The 19,716-nt window shown below is 44.3% G+C and overlaps 1 protein-coding gene across 3 annotated transcripts in view; it reads left to right on the top strand.

The window, feature by feature from the left end:
• The window catches only part of LOC115203796 (endothelin-converting enzyme 2), a 65,226-nt gene that overhangs the window by 28,607 nt on the left and 16,903 nt on the right, over positions 1-19,716 (top strand). For all 3 annotated transcript variants that reach the window (XM_029768800.1, XM_029768798.1, XM_029768799.1), the window contains exons 6-8: positions 12,352-12,414; positions 12,671-12,850; positions 18,789-18,931. In XM_029768800.1, the coding sequence (XP_029624660.1) occupies positions 12,352-12,414; positions 12,671-12,850; positions 18,789-18,931 (386 nt within the window). The remainder of the gene's footprint in view (positions 1-12,351; positions 12,415-12,670; positions 12,851-18,788; positions 18,932-19,716) is intronic.

The raw sequence follows: 19,716 nt of genomic DNA, 5'->3' as shown, positions 1-19,716 counted from the left end.
GACCAGGTGGACTGGGGACAGCAAGGAGTCATCAGGCCAGGTAGGAGGGAGGGAGGGGGAGAGACTTTGTCTTTCTTTTAATGAAACTTCCTAATTTCATTTAAATACTCACCACCCCCCCTTAAAAATAAAACAACAAAATATATCCTGTACTGCATACATGTACCATACTCACCTTTCCATCTACCACATGATACAAAACAACATCACAATACCCAAAAAACACCACTTCTACAACCTTATATCTAAACATCTTCTCCAGCTATACAGACAGCTCCCCCAACACACCATATCTCCTGAAACATCTCTACACACTTTTTATAATTCTATAGAATTCAAACTCAACCCTAAAGCGCGCAGAGACAATCCCATTAAACAATAGTAAAGGGTATGTTATCCCCCACCTTTGACCCTCTTCCTCCTTGTTAGCCAAATAGCCAACTTCGCCTGAGCAAACAGAAAATTTGGCCTTCTCCTTATTCGAATACCTGTATCCCATTATTAACATCCCAACAGTAAAAACCACCCCTAACCTTTTTCACACAGACATTCCAACAGAGACATGAATGGCATTAACCTGGTGCACACAGAAAACACATGAATCACAGTTTTTTTCATTATACAGAAAGGACACCCCTGCCCAGTTCAAACCGTGCCAACCAGCTTTTAGTGGCCAGGGCTCCATGAAGAACCCTCCACTGGAGGTCCCATGACCTCTTTGGTACTGGGGGTTTGTAGAGCCCCCTCCATCTAAAGCCCACCATACTCTCCGCCCCACATACCCCCTACCACTGATGTGCCTTCACTCCTGTTAGGCTCCTAATGTTCCTAACCTTAACGCAGAGGTTGTAGAGGGCTTTACCTCCCACCCCTTCAAACTCCCCCAGGCTCGGAGTGTTAAAATTGAACAAGTCCTCCAGACCCCCTTGCCAGTCTCCAGTCTCTGCCGTCACCTGCAGTGGCTGAAACATTGGTGGCTGCTCAAACACCCCCCCCCCCCCCCCCCCTTACCGGCCCAGACAGTGCCTTCTGGACCTCCTCCAGGAATCACTCCAGCAGCATAAGAGACATTATTCCTGTTTGTTGTGCCAAGACTTCCGGGGTTTCCCACCCCTCTCCCAGCAGTCGCAGGTCACCCAGCCTTTGTAAACCCGCTGCCATCAGTTGCCTCTGCAGGGTGGACGACTGAACCGATCTCAAAGGGATGGCTGGGTTGTGGAAGATAGGCTTCCTCCCACAGCCCAGGCTCCACACCCCTTCTTGTTTGGGTCTTAGCAGCTGCCAGGCCCTCAGCACTGCAGAGTAAAAATCTGAGAGACCTGCTGTACTCAGCCTCTCCAGCTTCATGAGGAACAGCTGCCGGTCCAACCCTAATCCGCCAGCTCTCCTCAGCAGCACGCATGCTGGTTCCCTCCAGCCAACATCAGTATGGTACAGCAGTCTCTGTACCGCCTTTAGCCGGAAAGCAGCCATCCTGCTCTCCAGTTCCACCAGGCTCTGTCCTCCTTCGTGGACAGTCATGTACAACACTGCCGCCCTCAGCCAGTGATGGCCCGACCAGAAAAAGTCCACCAGCTTGCGTTGCAGGTCTGCGAGCAAACCGGCGGGGGGGGGTTGAGGACAGCCAGTTTATGCCACAGGGAAGATGCCACCAGGTTGTTGATTATCAGCACCCTCCCTCTATATGACACTTTGGCCAGGTGGAGGTGGCTCCTGTCCCATCTTGACAGCCCCTCCCAGTTCTTCCTGACCCACCTCTCTGAGCCCAGGTACACCCCCAACACTTTAAGCCCATCACAACCCCACTGCAAACCCCCTGGAAGCAGAGGGGACCTATCCCCCCATGCCCCACATAACAGAGCTTTTCTCTTGCCCCAGTTTACCTTAGCTGATGAAGCTCCCTCGTACACTTTCAGACTGGTCTCTAGTGCCTGCATATCCTGACCATCACAGAAACATCATCTGCATATGCTGACACTGCGATGCCTGTCACCACATCCATGCCTGTCCAGCACACTCCCTGCAGTCTCCTGCATAGCAGTCCCAAAAAATGCTCAATGGCTAGTGTATACAACTGCCCAGATAGAGGGCATCCTTGTCTAATGCCCCGTCTCACCCAGACTGGCCTACTGAGCCCCCTCCCACCTTGACCATACATGATTCCCCAGCATAAAACAGCTTCACACAGGTCAAAAAACTCTTCCCAAACACAGACATCACATTAAACAGAAACTCATGGTCCACTGTATCAAAAGCTTTCTCTTGATCTAAAGAGACCAGTCCAAAGTTCACATTAGAACCTCTTGACAAGTCCAACATGTCCCTGATAAAGAACAAGTTGTCCATGATTGAGCGTCCCGGTACACTGTTTGGTCCTTATGTACTATCGAGTCCAAATGGGACTTCAGTCTGTTAGAGAGGATCTTGGCAAATATCTTGTAGTCCGCACAGAGTAATGCCACAGTCCTCCAGTTCTTAAGATCACACAAGTCCCCTTTTTGGGGGCAGCTCTTCGGCAACTCTCCTACCCCGACGCATTCACGCAAAAGAAATCCTGTCCAATTATTCCCCAGAATTTTTTATAAAACTCCACTGGGAGTCCATCGACCCCCGGTGCACGACCGGGGGACATCTGGGTTACGGCCTCTGCCAGTTCATGGGACAACAGAGGAATGTCCATTTCATCCCTCTGTGCCAGAGAGAGCTAAGGGAGTCCTGCAAACAAGACACATAGGATCACACATTTCTGCCCTATACAACTCAGTATAAAACTCCACAGTCCGCTCCCGCATCTCCCCCACCACAGAGGTCACCTGCCCATCAGACAGCCGTAGACAATGCATACTCTTGGCTTCACCGCTCTGTCTTTCCAAACCAAAGAAGAAGGAGCTGGGAGCATCCATCTCCTTGAGCATGGAGAACCTAGCTCTTACAAGTGCTCCCTTTGCTTTAACCTGGAAAAAACTACCCAGGTCCCTACGTAATTCAGCTAAATTAGCCTGGAGGCCTACATTGCCTTGCCCCACCATCTCTACCTCATCTCACTAATACAATGCTCTAGTTCCCCCAATACTCTCCTAGACTCTGAGGATGAGAGAGCTGTATACTGTTGACAGAAAAGCCGAATTTGGACCTTCCCCACATCCCACCATTGACTCAGACTCATACTCCTCTCTTCGCTGCCACCACCTTTCCCAAAAGGTCTGGAAACCTAAGCAAAAAGTGGCATCTTGTAAGAGCTTTACATTAAACTTTCAATAGGATGCCTGCCGGCGTCCCGGTGAAATATGTGGTGATCCGAAAACCCCACCTAGAGAATGGTAGCGCCCAACAGCCTATTGCTCCGATTCCTGGACATGTAAAACCGATCAAGTCAGGCTGCACTCACCCTAGCCCCAAAAACCTTCACCCATGTATACTGTCTTGTGTTGGGATGTTTAGTTCTCCAAACATCCGCTAGGTCGAACTGATTTAATGATGTCCCTTAACACTCCCACTGACACTGAATGAGGCTCTTCCCCATTTCTGTCTTTCGTAAAAATCCATTGTACAGTTCCAGTCCCCTCCGACCACCAGCGTCTCCTCAGGCGCTACCTGTGAGAGTTCCTGTCTAAGACACCCAAACAGAACCCCCCTCTCTCTCCCTGTGTTAGGCGCATACACATTTATAAAGACAAAAACCATGTTAATTTCTGCTTTTATAACAAGCAGCCTACCACTACACACCTCCTTTTGAGGAGCAAATTTTTACAGGCAGACCCGGTACAAAAAGGACTGCCACCCCTGCCCTACAATTTGTCCCATGGCTCAACACACTTGCCCCTTTCCATCAGAGCCCCAATCGACTTCATTCAACACATCACTATGTGTCTCCTGCAGAAACAACACCTGTACTTCTTTTTGTTTCACATATTCACCCAACACACTCCTCTTTCCTGCATCTCTGGTGCCATTTATATTGAGCGAGCCTACCCGAAGAGTCTCCATAAGACGTGGGAGAAAAGCCAGCAAAGAAAGAGACCAATAGCAAAGCTCAAAAAGCCCCAGTGCCAGAAAGAAACTAAACATCTAAACAGTGTCTGAAGGTAGACCCTTACGCACTGTTGTGACCCACTTCCTAAACCGTTTCCTGGGTGAGAGGACACCATGCCCCTAATTTTTCATAGCATGTTGTGCTGATCTTACAAACTTTGTTGGATCAGAAAAAAAAGCCTCAAGAATAACTTTGTTCCCCTTGGTCTCATTCAGGAACCTTGTCAGTTCTCTCAACGTGTACTTTGACCCTTCTGCTTGACTGGCTGTCAGCTCCGGACCCATTGAAGAGGAGTCTGAAAAAAATAACTCATCATCGTCCTCTTCCTCAGACTCTCACTTTCCTCTCCATCTCCCATCCTGACCACCTGCCCTTCCTCTCTGGTCAGGGCCTCCCCCCCCAGCACCAGGCAAAGGTTCCATGGTGCCTTTGACCACACCCTTTTTCCTTTTCCGATTGACACCTTCCTCCTCCCCCCTAGTCTCTTACACTTCCCCACTATACTCTCCACATCCACTAGCATAACCTGACTAGACCCAGCCTCATCTACACCACCCTCCATAGCATGACTAGGCCCAGCCTCATCTACACCACCATGCATAGCATGACTAGACCCAGCCTCAGCTACACCACCATCAATAGCATGACTAGACTCAGCCTTAGCTACCCCACCATCTCTAGCCTGACTAGGCCCAGCCTCATCTACACCACCATCCCTGGCATGACTAGGCCCAGCCTCTGCTGTCTGCATCTCATTGCCCCCTGCACTTTGACCTCGATTTTCCCCCACTGGCGCTTGTGCCCTCACCTTGTCTACGGCCTTTATGTGGGTATGCAAAGCTTTTATGCCCCAAATCCCCACACTCAAAACACCATAGACTATCTGTGCTGGCAAACCCTGCATAGAGCCCCTCACCATGCCTCACTTTAAAATGCACATTTAGCTGTTGCTCATTGTTATTCAAAAACATAAACACTTGCCTCCGGAATGAAACAACGTGCTTAACGGCATCTGCCTGAACCTGCCGACAGTACATGAAAACCACTAGCAAACTTACCAAAATGACTCCGCTCTTTCCTGATTTCATCATCCACAATAAAGGGAGGCAAATTTGCAACGACCACCCTTGTCGAAGGGGTAGAAAGAGGTGAAATTTGTACCAACACACCCCTTACAAATATTCCACTAGCAATTAGCCTACCAACCAAATTTGCTCTGTTCATGAACACAACCACAACTTTGTTCATTCTAGAAGCGGCATGTATAAATTCCACTCCTACCTGTTCACCGACTGCAAGCAGAACCTCCTCCACTTCAACTCCATTCTCAGGAACACACCTGAATCCATGTCGTATCGACAGCATCTCCTCCGCGCTAGGCTGAGAAGCCATCACGCAAACCACACCTTCCAAACCCCAGGAAACTCTGTCCTCTTCCACCGTAACTTTGAAAAAACCTGTGGATACCGCTAAAACAAATAGTGCATTAACTCTCCACCATAGAAAATCAAATTTAAAGAAAAGACAAAGGACAGGACAGGGAGTGAGAGAGCCCACTTTGCCAAAGCACAGCCCTCACACCACTAGAGGGATATCTTCAACCACCAACTTACCATCCTGAGACAAGGCCGAGTATAGCCCATGAACATCTCCCCCACGGCACAAACCCAAGGAAGCCAAACCGGACAGGAAGATCACATCAGTGACTCAACCCAGTCAAGGGATGCACCCCTCCTAGGGACGGTATGGAAGAGCACCAGTAAGCCAGTGACTCAGCCCCTGTAATGGGGTTTGAGGCAGAGAATCCCAGTGGAGAGAGGGGAACTGGCCAGGCAGGGACAGCAAGGGCTGTTTGTTGCTCCAGTGCCTTTCCGTTCACCTTCACACTCCTGGGCCAGACAACGCTTAATCATAGGACCTACTGAAGAGATGAGTCTTCAATAAAGACTTAAAGGTTGAGACCGAGTCTACGTCTCTCACATGGATAGGCAGACCATTCCATAAAAATGGAGCACAATAGGAGAAAGCCCTGCCTCCAACTGTTTGCTTAGAAATTCTAGGGACAGTAAGGATGCCTGCGTCTTGTGACCGTAGCGTACGTGTAGGTATGTACGACCAAATCAGAAAAGATGGGTAGAAGCAAGCCATGTAATGCTTTGTAGGTTAGCAGTAAAACCTTGAAATCAGCCCCTTCCTTAACAGGAAGCCAGTGTAGAGAGGCTAGCACTGGAGTAATAGGATCATTTTTTGGGGTTCTAGTCAAGATTCTAGCAGCCGTATTTAGCACTAACTGAAGTTTATTTAGTGCTTTATCCGGGTAGCCGGAAAGTAGAGCATTGCAGTAGTCTAACCTAGAAGTGACAAAACCATGGCATTTTACTGCATAATTTTTGGAAAAAGTTTCTGATTTTTGCAATGTTATGTAGATGGAAAAAATATGTCCTTGAAACAGTCTTGATATGTTCGTCAAAAGAGAGATCAGGGTCCAGAGTAACGCCGAGGTCCTTCAGTTTTATTTGAGACGACTGTACAACCATCAAGATTAATTGTCAGATTCAACAGAAGATCTCTTTGTTTTTTGGGATCTAGAACTAGCATCTCTGTTTTGTCCTAGTTTAAAAGTAGAACATTTGCCGCCATCCACTTCATTATGTCTGAAACACAGGCTTCCAGGGAGGGCAACAGGGCGTCACCATGTTTTATCAAAATGTACAGCTGTGTGTCGTCCGCATAGCAGTGAAAGTTAACATTATGTTTCCGAATTCACCAAGTGGTCAAATATATAGTGAAAACAATAGTGGTCCTAAAACGAAGCCTTGAGGAACACTGAAATTTACAGTTGATTTGTAAGAGGACAAACCATCTACAGAGACAAACTAATATCTTTCCGACAGATAAGATCTAAACCAGGCCAGAACTTGTCCGTGTAGACCAATGTGGGTTTCCAATCTCTCCAAAAGAATGTGGTGATTGATGGTATCAAAAGCAGCACTAAGGTCTAGGAGCACGAGGACAGATGCAGAGCCTTGGTCTGACACCGTTAAAAGGTAATTTACCACCTTCACAAGTGCCAGCTCAGTGCAATGATGGGGTCTAAAACCAGAATGAAGCGTTTCGTATACATTGTTTGTCTTCTGGAAAGGCAGTGAGTTGCTGCGCAACAGCTTTTTCTAACATTTTTGAGAGGAGTGGGAAATTCGATATAGGCCGATTTAGTTTTTATATTTTCTTGGTCAAGAGAGGCTTTATTACTGCCACTTTTAGTGAGTTTGATACACATCCGGTGGATAGAGAGCCGTTTATTATGTTCAACATAGGAGGGCCAAGCACAGGAAGCAGCTCTTTCAGTAGTTTAGTTGGAATAGGGTCCAGTATGCAGCTTGAAGGTTTAGAGGCCATGATTATTTTCATCAATGTGTCCAGGGATATAGTATTAAAAAGCTTGAGTGTCTCCCTTGATCCTAGGTCCTGGCAGAATTGTGCAGACTCAGGACAACTGAGCTTTGGAGGAATAAGCAGATTTTAAAGATGAGTCTGTAATTTGCTTTCTAATGATCATGATCTGTTCCTCGAAGAAGTTCATGAATTTATCACTGCTGAAGTGAAAGCCATCCGCTCTTGGGGAATGCTGCTTTGCGAAAGTATCAAAAATATATTTTGGATTGTTCTTATTTTCCTCAATTAAGTTGGAAAAATAGGATGATCAAGCAGCAGTGAGAGTTCTTCGATACTGCACGGTACTGTCTTTCCAAACTAGTCAGACTGTAGCGCCATTATCCGTTCCAATTTTCTGGAAGCTTGCTTCATAGCTCGGGTATTTTCTGCATACTAGGGAGCTAGTTTCTTATGACAAATGTTTTTGGTTTTTAGGGGTGCGACTGCATCTAGGGTATTACGCAAGGTTAAATTGAGTTCCTCAGTTACGTGGTTGACTGATTTTTGTACTCTGACGTCCTTTGGTAGGTGGAGTGTGTCTGGAAGGGCATCTAGGAATCTTTGGATTGTCCGAGAATTTATAGCACGGCTTTTGATGATACTTGGTTGGGGTCTTTTGAGATTATTTGTTGTGATTGCAAACATAATGAAATGGTGGTCCGATAGTCCAGGATTATGAGGAAAAACATTAAGATCCACAACATTTATTCCACGGGACAAAACTAGGTCCAGAGTATGACTGTAGCAGTGAGTAGGTCCGAAGACATGTTGGACAAAACCCACTGAGTCGATGATGTCTCCGAAAGCTTTTTGGAGTGGGTCTGTGGGCTTTTCCATGTGAATAGTAAAGTCACCAAAAATGTAAATATTATCTGAGCTTGACTACAAGGTCCGATAGGGATTCAGGGAACTCAGTGAGGAACGCTGTATATGGCCCAGGAGGCCTGTAAACGGTAGCTATAAAAAGTGATTGAGTAGGCTGCATAGATTTCATGACTAGAAGCTCAAAAGATGAAAACACAGTTGTTTTTTTTGTAAATTGAAATTTGCTATTGGGAATGTTAGCAACACCTCCGCCTTTGCGGGATGCACGGGGGATATAGTCACTTGTGTAACCAGGAGGTGAGGCCTCATTTAGCACAGTAAATTCATCAGGCTTAAGCCATGTTTCAGTTAGGCCAATCACATCAAGATCATGATCAGTGATTAGTTCATTGACTATAACTGTCTTGGAAGTGAGGGCTCTAACATTAAGTGGCCATATTTTGAGATGTGAGATATCACAATCTCTTTCAATAATGACGGGAATGGAGGAGTTCTTTATTCCAGTGAGAAAGCTAAGGCGAACACCGCCATGTTTAGTTTTGCCCAACCTAGATCGAGGCACAGACACGGTCTCAATGGGGATAGCTGAGCTGACTACACTGACTGTGCTAGTGGCAGACTCCACTAAGCTGGCAGGCTGGCTAACAGTCTGCTGCCTGGCCTACACCCTATTTCATTGTGGAGCTATCTATGTTCGTAGATAAGATGAACGCACCCCTCCAGCTAGGATGGAGTCCGTCACTCCTCAGCAGGCCAGGCTTGGTCCTGTTTGTGGGTGAGTCCCAGAAAGAGAGCCAATTATCTACAAATTCTATATTTTGGGAGGGGCAGAAAACTGTTTTCAACCAGCGATTGAGTTGTGAGACTCAATGTCATCACTCCCCCTAACTGGGAGGGGGCCAGACACAATTACTCAATGCCGACACATCTTTCTAGCTGATTTACACGCTGAAGCTATGTTGCGCTTGGTGTCCTCTGACTGTTTCATCCTAACATCGTTGGTGCCGACGTGGATAAAAATATCCCTATACTCTACACTCACCAGTTTTAGCCAGCACCATTTTCAGATTAGCCTTAACGTCGGTAGCCCTGCCCCCTGGTAAACAATGTATGATCGCTGGATAATTCGTTTTAAGTCTAATACTGCGAGTAATGGAGTCGCCAATGACTAGGGTTTTCAATTTGTCAGAGCTAATGGTGGGAGGCTTTGGCGTCTCAGACCCCGTAACGGGTGGAGGAGAGACCAGAGAAGGATCACTTGAGTAAATGAAGGATGCAAAGTATTTTGAAAGCAGGTGCTTCCACACAGGTGTGGTTCCTGATTTAATTAAGCAATTAAAACATCCCATGTTTAGGGTCATGTATAAAAATGCCCAGTTGCTCATTATTATGGCTAGAAGAAGAGATCTGTGACTTTGAAAAAGGGGTCTAAAAGGAGCATAGGGGGTTTAAAGGGCATGTGTGTTTCACCAGATCTTAACCCAATTGAACACTTATGGGAGATTCTTGAGCGGTGCCTGAGACAGTGTTCACCATCAACAAAACAACAAGTTATGTAATTTATCTTGTAAGAATGGTGTCGCGTCCCCCAATAGAGTTCCAGACACCTGTAAAATCAATACCAAGGTGTATTAAAGCTGTTCTGGCAGCTCGTGGTGACCAAACGCTAGTGCTGAGCGATTAACCAACATTTTGTTTATTGTTCGGTTTTTGAATTCCATTTCATTCCTTTTTCTTCTGTGAGCTCAATGCGCATTTTCTCACTGTAGTTTCTCCATAGATAAATCAGGTTAAGCCTGAACTGTGCAATGTAGTAGGAATTTGTAGTTTCCAACAGGCCAATATTCTACATGGTTTAGTGCAGAAAATGTGGTAATTAACAACAATGAACATTATTAATTACACTTTTGTGATGGTGTATCAATACACTCAGTCACTACAAAGATACAGGCATTCTTCCTAACTCAGTTGCCGGTGAGGAAGGAAACGGCTCAGGGATTTCACCATGAGGCCAATGGTGACTTTAAAACAGAGAACTAGATGGATCAACAACATTGTAGTTACTCCACAATACCAACCTAACTGAGAGTGAAAATAAGGAAGCCTGTACAAAACATGCGTCCTGTTTGCAACAAGGCACTAAAGTAATACTTTAAAAACAATGTCCTGAAGACAAAGTGTTATGTTTTGGGCAAATACAACACATTACTGAATACCACTCTCCATATTCTCAAATATAGTGGTGGCTACATCCATATTATGGGTTTGCTTGTAATCGTTAAGGACTGGGGAGTTTTTCAGGATAAGAAATAAATGGAATGGAGCTAAGCACAAACAAAACCCTAGAGGAACTTATCTACTTATCTAATCCAGATAAACTCAGCAAAAAAAGAAACGTCCTCTCACTGTCAACTGTGTTTATTTTCAGCAAACTTAACATGTATAAATATTTATATGAACATGGCAAGAGTCAACAACTGAGACACAAACTGAACAAGTTCCACAGACGTGACTAACAGAAATTGAATGATTTGTCCCTGAACAAAGGGGTTGTCAAAATCAAAAGTAACAGTCAGTATCTGGTGTGGCCACCAGTTGCATTAAGTACTGCAGTGCATCTCCTCCTCATGGACTGCACCAGATTTGCCAGTTCTTGCTGTGAGATGTTACCCCACTCTTCCATCAAGGCACCTGCAAGTTTCCGGACATTTCTGGGGGGAATGGCCCTAGCCCTCCCCCCTCCGATCCAACAGCTCTCAGACGTGCTCAATGGGATTGAGATCCGGGCTCTTCGCTGGCCATGGCAGAACACTGACATTCCTGCCTTGCAGGAAATCACGCACAGAACGAGCAGAATGGCTGGTGGCATTGTCATGCTGGAGGGTCATGTCAGGATGAGCCTGCAGGAAGGGTACCACATGAGGGAGGAGGATGTGTTCCCTGTAACGCAAATAAATAATGCAGTGCTTTCAGAAAGTATTCACACCCCTTGACTTTTTTCACATTTTGTTGTAGGCCTACATTTAGGTATAATATAGCCTATGCAGTAGTGCACTGAGATAGACGCATGTATGCTCGCTCTCACGCACAACCGTGTCATTTTGTGGTGCTGGCAACCCAAATAATGCATAGTACCTTTTTTTAATATTTTAAATAATTCTCAAAAACCGAAATTTAGAAACATACTTTTTTTTATAACCGAACTGACCTCAAAAAGCGCTAAAACCCAATGCCCTATTTAAGACACTTCGTTGGTGTTTCCTCTATTTTGGACGTTACCTGTCTATTGCATGATGCATCCTTGAGTTGCCTAGCCTACTAGCGTTACACAAAATTCAAAAGATGCATTTTCTCATATGACCAAATTCATGGTTTTTGCCTATCCGTTTCAGACACATCCATGTGCTTTCACAGGAATAAAGATGTAGGAGGAGTATACAACGAGAAGTTTATATTTGAAAATTCTAATGGCTGTAATTTACCTCTTACTGCTATAACTGACTGGTGGTATGATCCACTAAGGTGGTAAGCCTGGAGATGACGAGGTACAAGAACTGTGAGTTTGAATCCCACTTGGGGCAAAGCTTTTCTTTGTGGAAAAAATGCCCCACTGCTGGTCCTCGAGTCAAATAACGCATATGTGACGAAGAAGATGATTATTAAAAATGCATATAAAACGTTGTAGGCCTACATTTGGGTATAATGTAGCCTATGCAGTAGTGCACAGAGACGGACACATGCACGCTCGCACAACACACTGTCACTTTGTGGTGCTGGGAATAAGTCTGGTAACACTTTAATGAAGCCAGTTCCTTATGTAAGAACAAAACCATATATTCACCGTAATGTCAACCAAATCAGCAGTTCAGACGTATGTGCAGGAGTATTTTTTAATAAGGTATTATGTTTCCCCTGAGGTCGGGATTCATTTGTTTGAGAATAAATATCCAATGGCTTTTAGCAGGTGCCAAATGTGAAAGTGAATGGACTCTGCACACTTCAATTCATTCTCCCTTATGATTAGTGTGTTTGCTCACCTGTTGATGTATTTCGGCCAGGTGGACCAATCAGGGTTGTTCCTCCCCCCGCGGGACTATGATGGCAACACAGCCAATGAAAAGGTGAGTAAAGTTTGGGTGGCTAGAGGGGTGGGTGGTGCCAGTAAGGGTGGTCTTTGCCTATCCATGGCTGTCAAAATTAGGTACTGTAACAAATTAGATTGCAAACGTGATCAATCATATCGCGTGACACAATGCACACAAACGCTGTCAGGGTGGAATAGTCCATTATTATGAACCAGTCCGTGGGTGGTTAATGACACTTGTTTCTACTTGTATGAGGAAAAACTTGGATTATATCCCCTCCCATGCGTTGAAGGCATATCTGGATTACATGGTGGAGCTGGGCCTGCTGTTGGGAGGGGATAAGAACTCCACACAGAGCCAGATGCAGCAGATCCTGGACTTTGAGACAACGCTCGCCAACATCACCATGTCGCAGGACAAATGCTGCGACAAGGAGAAGATCTACCACAAGATCACCATCGCCGAGCTGCAGGTGTGTGTGCATCTGTCAGGTGGGGGTTACAGAGAGAGGGAGAGAACATGTGAGCTTCCATGTGTGTGGGAGAGCGAGAATGAGGTACATAAAGTGAGGTGGATTTGAGTGGACACGTCATCAGATCAGGCTGGAAAACCTTTACTCTTTAAACAATTTTAGTCTGTTCTCACTTTTCCTCCTGTCTCCATTTGTCAAAACATGCATGGGTTTTTCACACATCCCATCCCCCACCAAATCACCACCACCATCTGAAACCTGTGGCCTTACACCTTTGTCTGTTTTATTCCTCCTCTGAGGACTATTCTCCTCTGCTTCTCCTGCGGTCCTCTTCTTTGTTTATGAACACTGTCCTGGTCGCCAAGGTGCCTCTTACCAAGAGCTGTTGCTAGACCTTTCTATCTCCATGGCTGCAGCAGAACTGCACATTGTCATGAAGTTGCCCTGAGGGGAGGTTTATGACCCTCATAAATACCTTTCCCCTATTTTCTCTCACAACTCTACAAATTTGACTCTTGGAAAGCCCTTTGTTAACATAGAGAAAGTCTGGTAACATCAAAAGGTTGGGAACGGAACCATATTTCGGTAATCCAACCAGTTGAAAAAATGTGTTATATGATGTCAGATCAGTTGTCGTCTGAGACATTATTACTGATGATAGGATGACAAACTGTATCTTGGAAAGTCTACACATTCTAGTTATCAGATTCACATGGAATTGTTGTGCAATTTAAATGATTAAATATGAAACTATTTGTGAAAAGACTACATTTAATTTTAGTTTCTCTAAATGAGGGAATTGTTTTCATAAAGTAAACTCTGCTCACTCAGTGGCCCCGCCAAAGTGAACAGACATTGGTTGTGAACTATGAAACACGCCCTTCTCTCCACGACAAAAGCCCATTGACGAAAGTCAACCTGGTGTTCCCGATAACGTGAGGACTGCTGTCCATACGTTTAAAAGAGCTAATATCAGCTACAGAACTAAGCCAACCTCAGCGTGTGCTCTGGTTGCGAATGGTTGAATGACTACAACCTAATTAACATTGTGTGGCTTTTAGCATACTCTATACCATCTCAGAATGTTCTGAAAATCGGTGGTTAGAAACGGATACAATTAGCACTCCTGCAACAATACTTTGTTGAAATATACATTGAACAAAAGTATAAACGCAACATGCAACAATTTCAAAGATTTTACTGAGTTACAGTTCATATAAGGAAATCAGTCAATTGAAATTAATTAATTTGGTCCTAGTCTATGCATTTCACATACACCTTAAGAAAAAGGTAGGGGTGTGGATCAGAGCACTAGTCAGTATCTGTTGTGACCACCATTTTCCTCATGCAGCGCGACACATCTCGAGCATTCCAAACATGCTCACTGAGGGACATGTCTGAGAATGCAGGCCATGGAAGAACTGGGACATTTTCGGCTTCCAGGAATTGTGTACAGATCCTTCTGACATGGAGCTGTGCATTATCATGCTGAAACATGAGGTGATGGTGGTGGATGAATGGCACGACAATGGGCCTCAGGATCTCATCACGGTGTCTCTGTGCATTCAAACTGCCATCGATAAAATGCTATTGTTTTTGTTGTCCAAAACTTATGCCAGCCCATACCATGACCCCACCACCACCATGGGGCACTCTGTTCACAACGTTGAGATCCGCAAACCGCTCGCCCACACGATGCCATCTGCCCGATACAGTTGAAACCAGGATTCATCTGTGAAGAGCACACTTCATCCACTGTGTCAGTGGCCATAGAAGGTGCACACTTCATCCACTGTGCCAGTGGCCATAGAAGGTGCACACTTCATCCACTGTGCCAGTGGCCATAGAAGGTGCACACTTCATCCACTGTGCCAGTGGCCATAGAAGGTGCACACTTCATCCACTGTGCCAGTGGCCATAGAAGGTGCACACTTCATCCACTGTGCCAGTGGCCATAGAAGGTGCACACTTCATCCACTGTGCCAGTGGCCATAGAAGGTGCACACTTCATCCACTGTGCCAGTGGCCATAGAAGGTGCACACTTCATCCACTGAAGTCTGTTATGACGCCGAACTACAATCGGGTCAAGACGACGAGCATGCAGATGAGCTTCCCTGAGACTGTTTCTGACAGTTTTCTCGGAAATTCTTCAGCTGTGCAAACCCACAGTGTCATCAGCTGTCCGGGTGGCTGGTCTCTAACGATCCCGCAGGTGATTTAAGCCGGATGTGGAGGTCCTGGGCTGGTGTGGTTACACGTGGTCTGCGGCTGTGAGGCCATTTGGACATACTAGAAATTTCTATAAAATTCCTTTGGACTCGGCTTATGGTAGAGAAGTGCACGTTACATTCTCTGGCAACAGCTTTGGTGGACCTACCAATACATCCATACTCTATAAATCCTTAAAATTTAACATAAAACAGAAATGCATAGTTTTTTAAAAACATTTAAAATACATCTGAGTATCGATTTCATTACCTTCTTATTCTTACAGAGCATAGTATTCAATTGCGCAAACTGGTTATTTAAATCTACCTTTACAAATATTGGATAGGGTGTTTTTTTCTTAAATAGTTATGTAGATGTGATATTTAGCAATAATTATAATCAAATTCATCACGTACTTTTCGTTAATGGAGAATCTTGGACTATCAAAAACAAAAAGAACATCACAAGCTTGCAGATGGATGTCCTTACCAAATCCTTTACCCAAGTCCAGCCTAAGATCCACCCAGAACATAGTCACATACACACATTGGAAAAACAAATGCTCAAGTGATTGTGTCCCAAATCGACAAAATTGATATTGCTCAACTTGAGACATGAAACCTTAAACCCTGGCAATTTGACTGGTACACTCAGCAATGGCTGCCTGGTATCGTGACGCAATAATTTCCATGGGAATGTAGAATGCTCATTCAAATGATGTGGCTCATGTAATGGAATGTCTTTTTTGTAATGTCAGTTGAGTTGAATCAACAAATCACAGCACATACTTTACTTCGTGCTTTGCTCTGTGGGTACACTTGCAATGGCCGCCAGTCCATCCATTATGCCATCATTGACTTGGGGATGCCTGTTCTATTCATTCTATTTCTATGGCCGCACATACAGTCAGGAGCGGAGTAGAAGATTATTATGTTTTTTTGCTATTCGAACAGTTATTACGGTGACTGTGGTAATTTGGCTGGCCATTTACTGTCATCCAACCATGGCTGGAGGCAGTTTCCACCATATTCCTCACACCAGTCCATTCCTTTTACACTCCCTCTCATGGATTTAAGCGTGCTCGTTAAGGGACAAGGGTAGGGATTCAGAATGTTGCCAAAACCACCTCAAAAATCTACGTTTCACACTGCTTAAAAAAACAATGTTGAGCTGTTGAATCATATTTAAATTACTAGAGGGGCTATATCATGAAACCCACAAAGTTAGAAAATGGTAGCTATTGTGTCCGGGAGAAATCCAAAACAGTCTAATTTTAATTGAATGGCAGTAGAGTAGGGGAGTAGGGGATATATTTCCTGCTTTTACTTATGCAGGAAAATAAAAGTAAGGCATGTGATATGTTTAATAGAATTAATATCAACCTTAAACATTGTCATATACAGTGCCGGTTTTAGAATGTAATTCTTGGTGGGACAAAAATATTAATAAATGTGGGATGCATGCCAGCAAAGCCACTACATATCACTAAACAATACATTAAATGCACTATAACGGTGACAAATGGTTCCTACAAACTGTTAGGGCCTACATAAAGCTGTACCAACAGCAGAGTCCAACACCTTACCTCTGCTACACCTGGCAATCAGCGGAGCCTTGTGTGGCAGTCAAACATTTAATTCAGACTCATTTACTACCTTTAAAAAAGCATGGCTGACTTGCTTAAATGTGGTTTCTACTGACAATTGAGATGTGCAAACTACGGCATAAGGGGACAACAAGCGGATAAGAGGCAATCCGTAATTTCGATTAAGACATTAATGAGCGAGCTAGGACGCACGTAGTCAATATAACTATTTGTTCAGCACTTTTGAAATGTACAGCGACAGAATTCAGAACATGGGCCGTTCTTACAGGATTCTCCCTGTACACTAAGTCAGAACGGTAGGATGAATAAAGGGGTCATATAAGCAGACAATGAAAGCTCTTACAATATTCGATGATTACATTTCTCAAAAACGGGTTATAGGCTACATGTGCACCACCAAGTCAGAACAGTTGGTGAAATTTAAGAGGTGAAAATAGACCATTTTAGGGTAAGACACATGGGCTACTAACAGCTTACTATACATCATACACTTAGTATTACTTTCTTAGTTACAGTATACATATCTCCCTGGCATATTACATTATGTATGCAGCAGCATACAAGACATTTTTGAACTCACCTTGTTGTGCTGTGCTCACTTGAACAGGAAGGTGGCGCGGCGGTCCTTCATGGGCAAATTTTGTCATGAAACTGTCATCAAAGTCTGCCATTCTCTGGATTTATAGTGCTTTCAAGACAACTGGGAACTCGAGTTCCAGATTTACAATTTTGAGTTGGATGAAAGTTCAAACGTATTTTCCCAGTTGTACCTCATTTTTCCCCGTGTTCTCAGTAGTTTTGAACTCACTAAAGTCAGTTTTCGCAGTTGCGAGTTAAGTTATGAGCGTGGCACAGATCATGCTTCATTGACAGCATGGCCAATGTTGAATGTTTATAATTTTAAACTAGGAAAAGAGACCCTTCGACTTGGGACCACACAGCCACTCCACTGAAGAGCAGTCTGATTACTTTGCAATGCTTGCAGTTAGCCACTGATTCCTTCCAAACCACTCATTGTTGCATTTGCGATTTCCAACTTGTTGTGTAATGTTTATGTCCAATTGCCGATGAGCACTGATGTTTTATGTGTAATTTCTCATTAGTTCTCTTCGTATGACAAGGATTAAAAAGGATTTGCCAGTAGATTGTTGACTTGATTCTTGATGATGACTGCTAGCTAAGATTTTGAAAGTATTCTTCCAATCAAAGCTACTGTAGATATAACGTGATTTAACGTAATTTTATCTGTGGCCAATGACCTTGAGCCTTCTTGGATGGGCACTTCTAATGTAACTCTATGGCAGCACCCAAGGGGCTTGAATTTTTGAGCTCTACCTTTAGACTTGGTGGTGACGTACTGTCCCCATGAGTGACAGAACACTGAGCCAATAACTGCTCAACACACTGGATTTTCTGCTGGCTTGCCCCACCACCACAGAAAGCACTGAGCTAGGGGATTTGGAGCTGACTTATTCAAGGAAACAAAAAAGAGACCGTGTTTGTATGCGGCTTTATTACTTTTATTTTTTTACATTGTTAGCAAACTGATATTAGACACGTATTAATGCCAAAGTAACATGCAAAACAGGCAAGCCACTGGTCATATAATTATAAATACCGTTTTTGCATCTTGTATACCAATTTGCTGTATAAATAGCCTCTAATATGTTAACAGGCCATAAATGTATGGATTGACTGCATTGTTTGACTGGAATATTGGTCTATTGGTAATTAATTTGATAAATTAATGGAATAATTTCTCTAAAACTGGATGGCTTGCTAGCTAACAAACATACAGTGCAGATAGTTTAAAACAATGAGTTTGAAGATTATCTTATCACAGCACTGGCAAACCATGGTTGACCAACTGCCTTACCAAAATGTCTGACCTTAAGGTTAATGTCCATTCTAGTATTCTAATTCTGTGTCTGCCATCTGTTGTGCGGCTCCAACAATATGCCTCATGAATTGGATCGATTGACACAATTTTGTGTGTGAAATCATGAAGCAGACTCGACGTGAGGCCACTTTTGGATTCTGAACATGTCTGAAAATGTAGTTTTTGTGGTGAACTTTCCTTTTCACAAAGGTGACCTCTGACCTTTAACCTCTCTCGCCATCAGCTGCTGGCTCCGGCAGTGGACTGGCTGGACTACCTGTCCTTGGTCCTGTCCCCTCTGGATCTGAATGACACGGAGCCCGTGGTGCTCTATGCTAAGGAGTTCCTGCAGCAGGTGTCTGACCTGATCAACAAGACTGATCGCAGGTAAGGACCTGGACGGAAGCCAACCTGGTCTTCCTTATCCCCCTACAGCCAAAGGTGCCGTAACAGGTCACGTGGTTAAGAAGCACTACAGGGCCTTCCATAGCTGCAGGAAATGGGGATGCTGGAGGTGCTGCAGCACCCCCTGAATAGTAAAAATTATTTTGCCAAAAACATAAAAAAATATATATTTCAAAAATGATTTAACTCTTGTCTGAACAGACATATAAATATAATAATTCAAAATACTACACCAGTGAGCATACTTTAGCCGCAGACGATCAATAGCTGTGGAAGGCCACAATTTGGGCAGCATGCAGGCCAAACAGCTTGTTGCTTTGTGGCCATAGACATATAATCCATAGAAGGATTTTGGAACCTCTAACCCTGGCAATTTGACCGGTGAACTCATGGGTACACTACCAATGGCTGCCGGTCCTGACTTGAATGGGAACTGCCATCTATTGGTTGTATTTATAAGGTTGGTCGCAGCTGTCAGTTTGTCTTTTACAAATTTCAAAATACAATCAAAATGCAAAAATGTTTTGGGGGAATGCAAATGCATACTGCTGAAAAGAGATGACTAATCTGTCTGTAGAAGCTAAAATAATAATTGAGTTTTCAGTGATTCAGAACAAACAGCACTTTTTTTAAAGTAGCTCATCTTCAGATAGGCTATTGTCACTACCGCATCGGCCATCACTGGTGAGTATCCTAGGTTTCATAATTGGGTGAGTCAGTGCCACTGGCGAGTTTATTTAGTAGCCTTGCGCAGCCTATACAGGGCA

Source organism: Salmo trutta, chromosome 12 (assembly GCF_901001165.1).
Source record: "Salmo trutta chromosome 12, fSalTru1.1, whole genome shotgun sequence".
NCBI lineage: Eukaryota > Metazoa > Chordata > Actinopteri > Salmoniformes > Salmonidae > Salmo > Salmo trutta.
The sequence above is the reverse complement of the archived record's forward strand: the minus strand, read 5'-3'. Positions and strand labels throughout refer to the sequence as shown.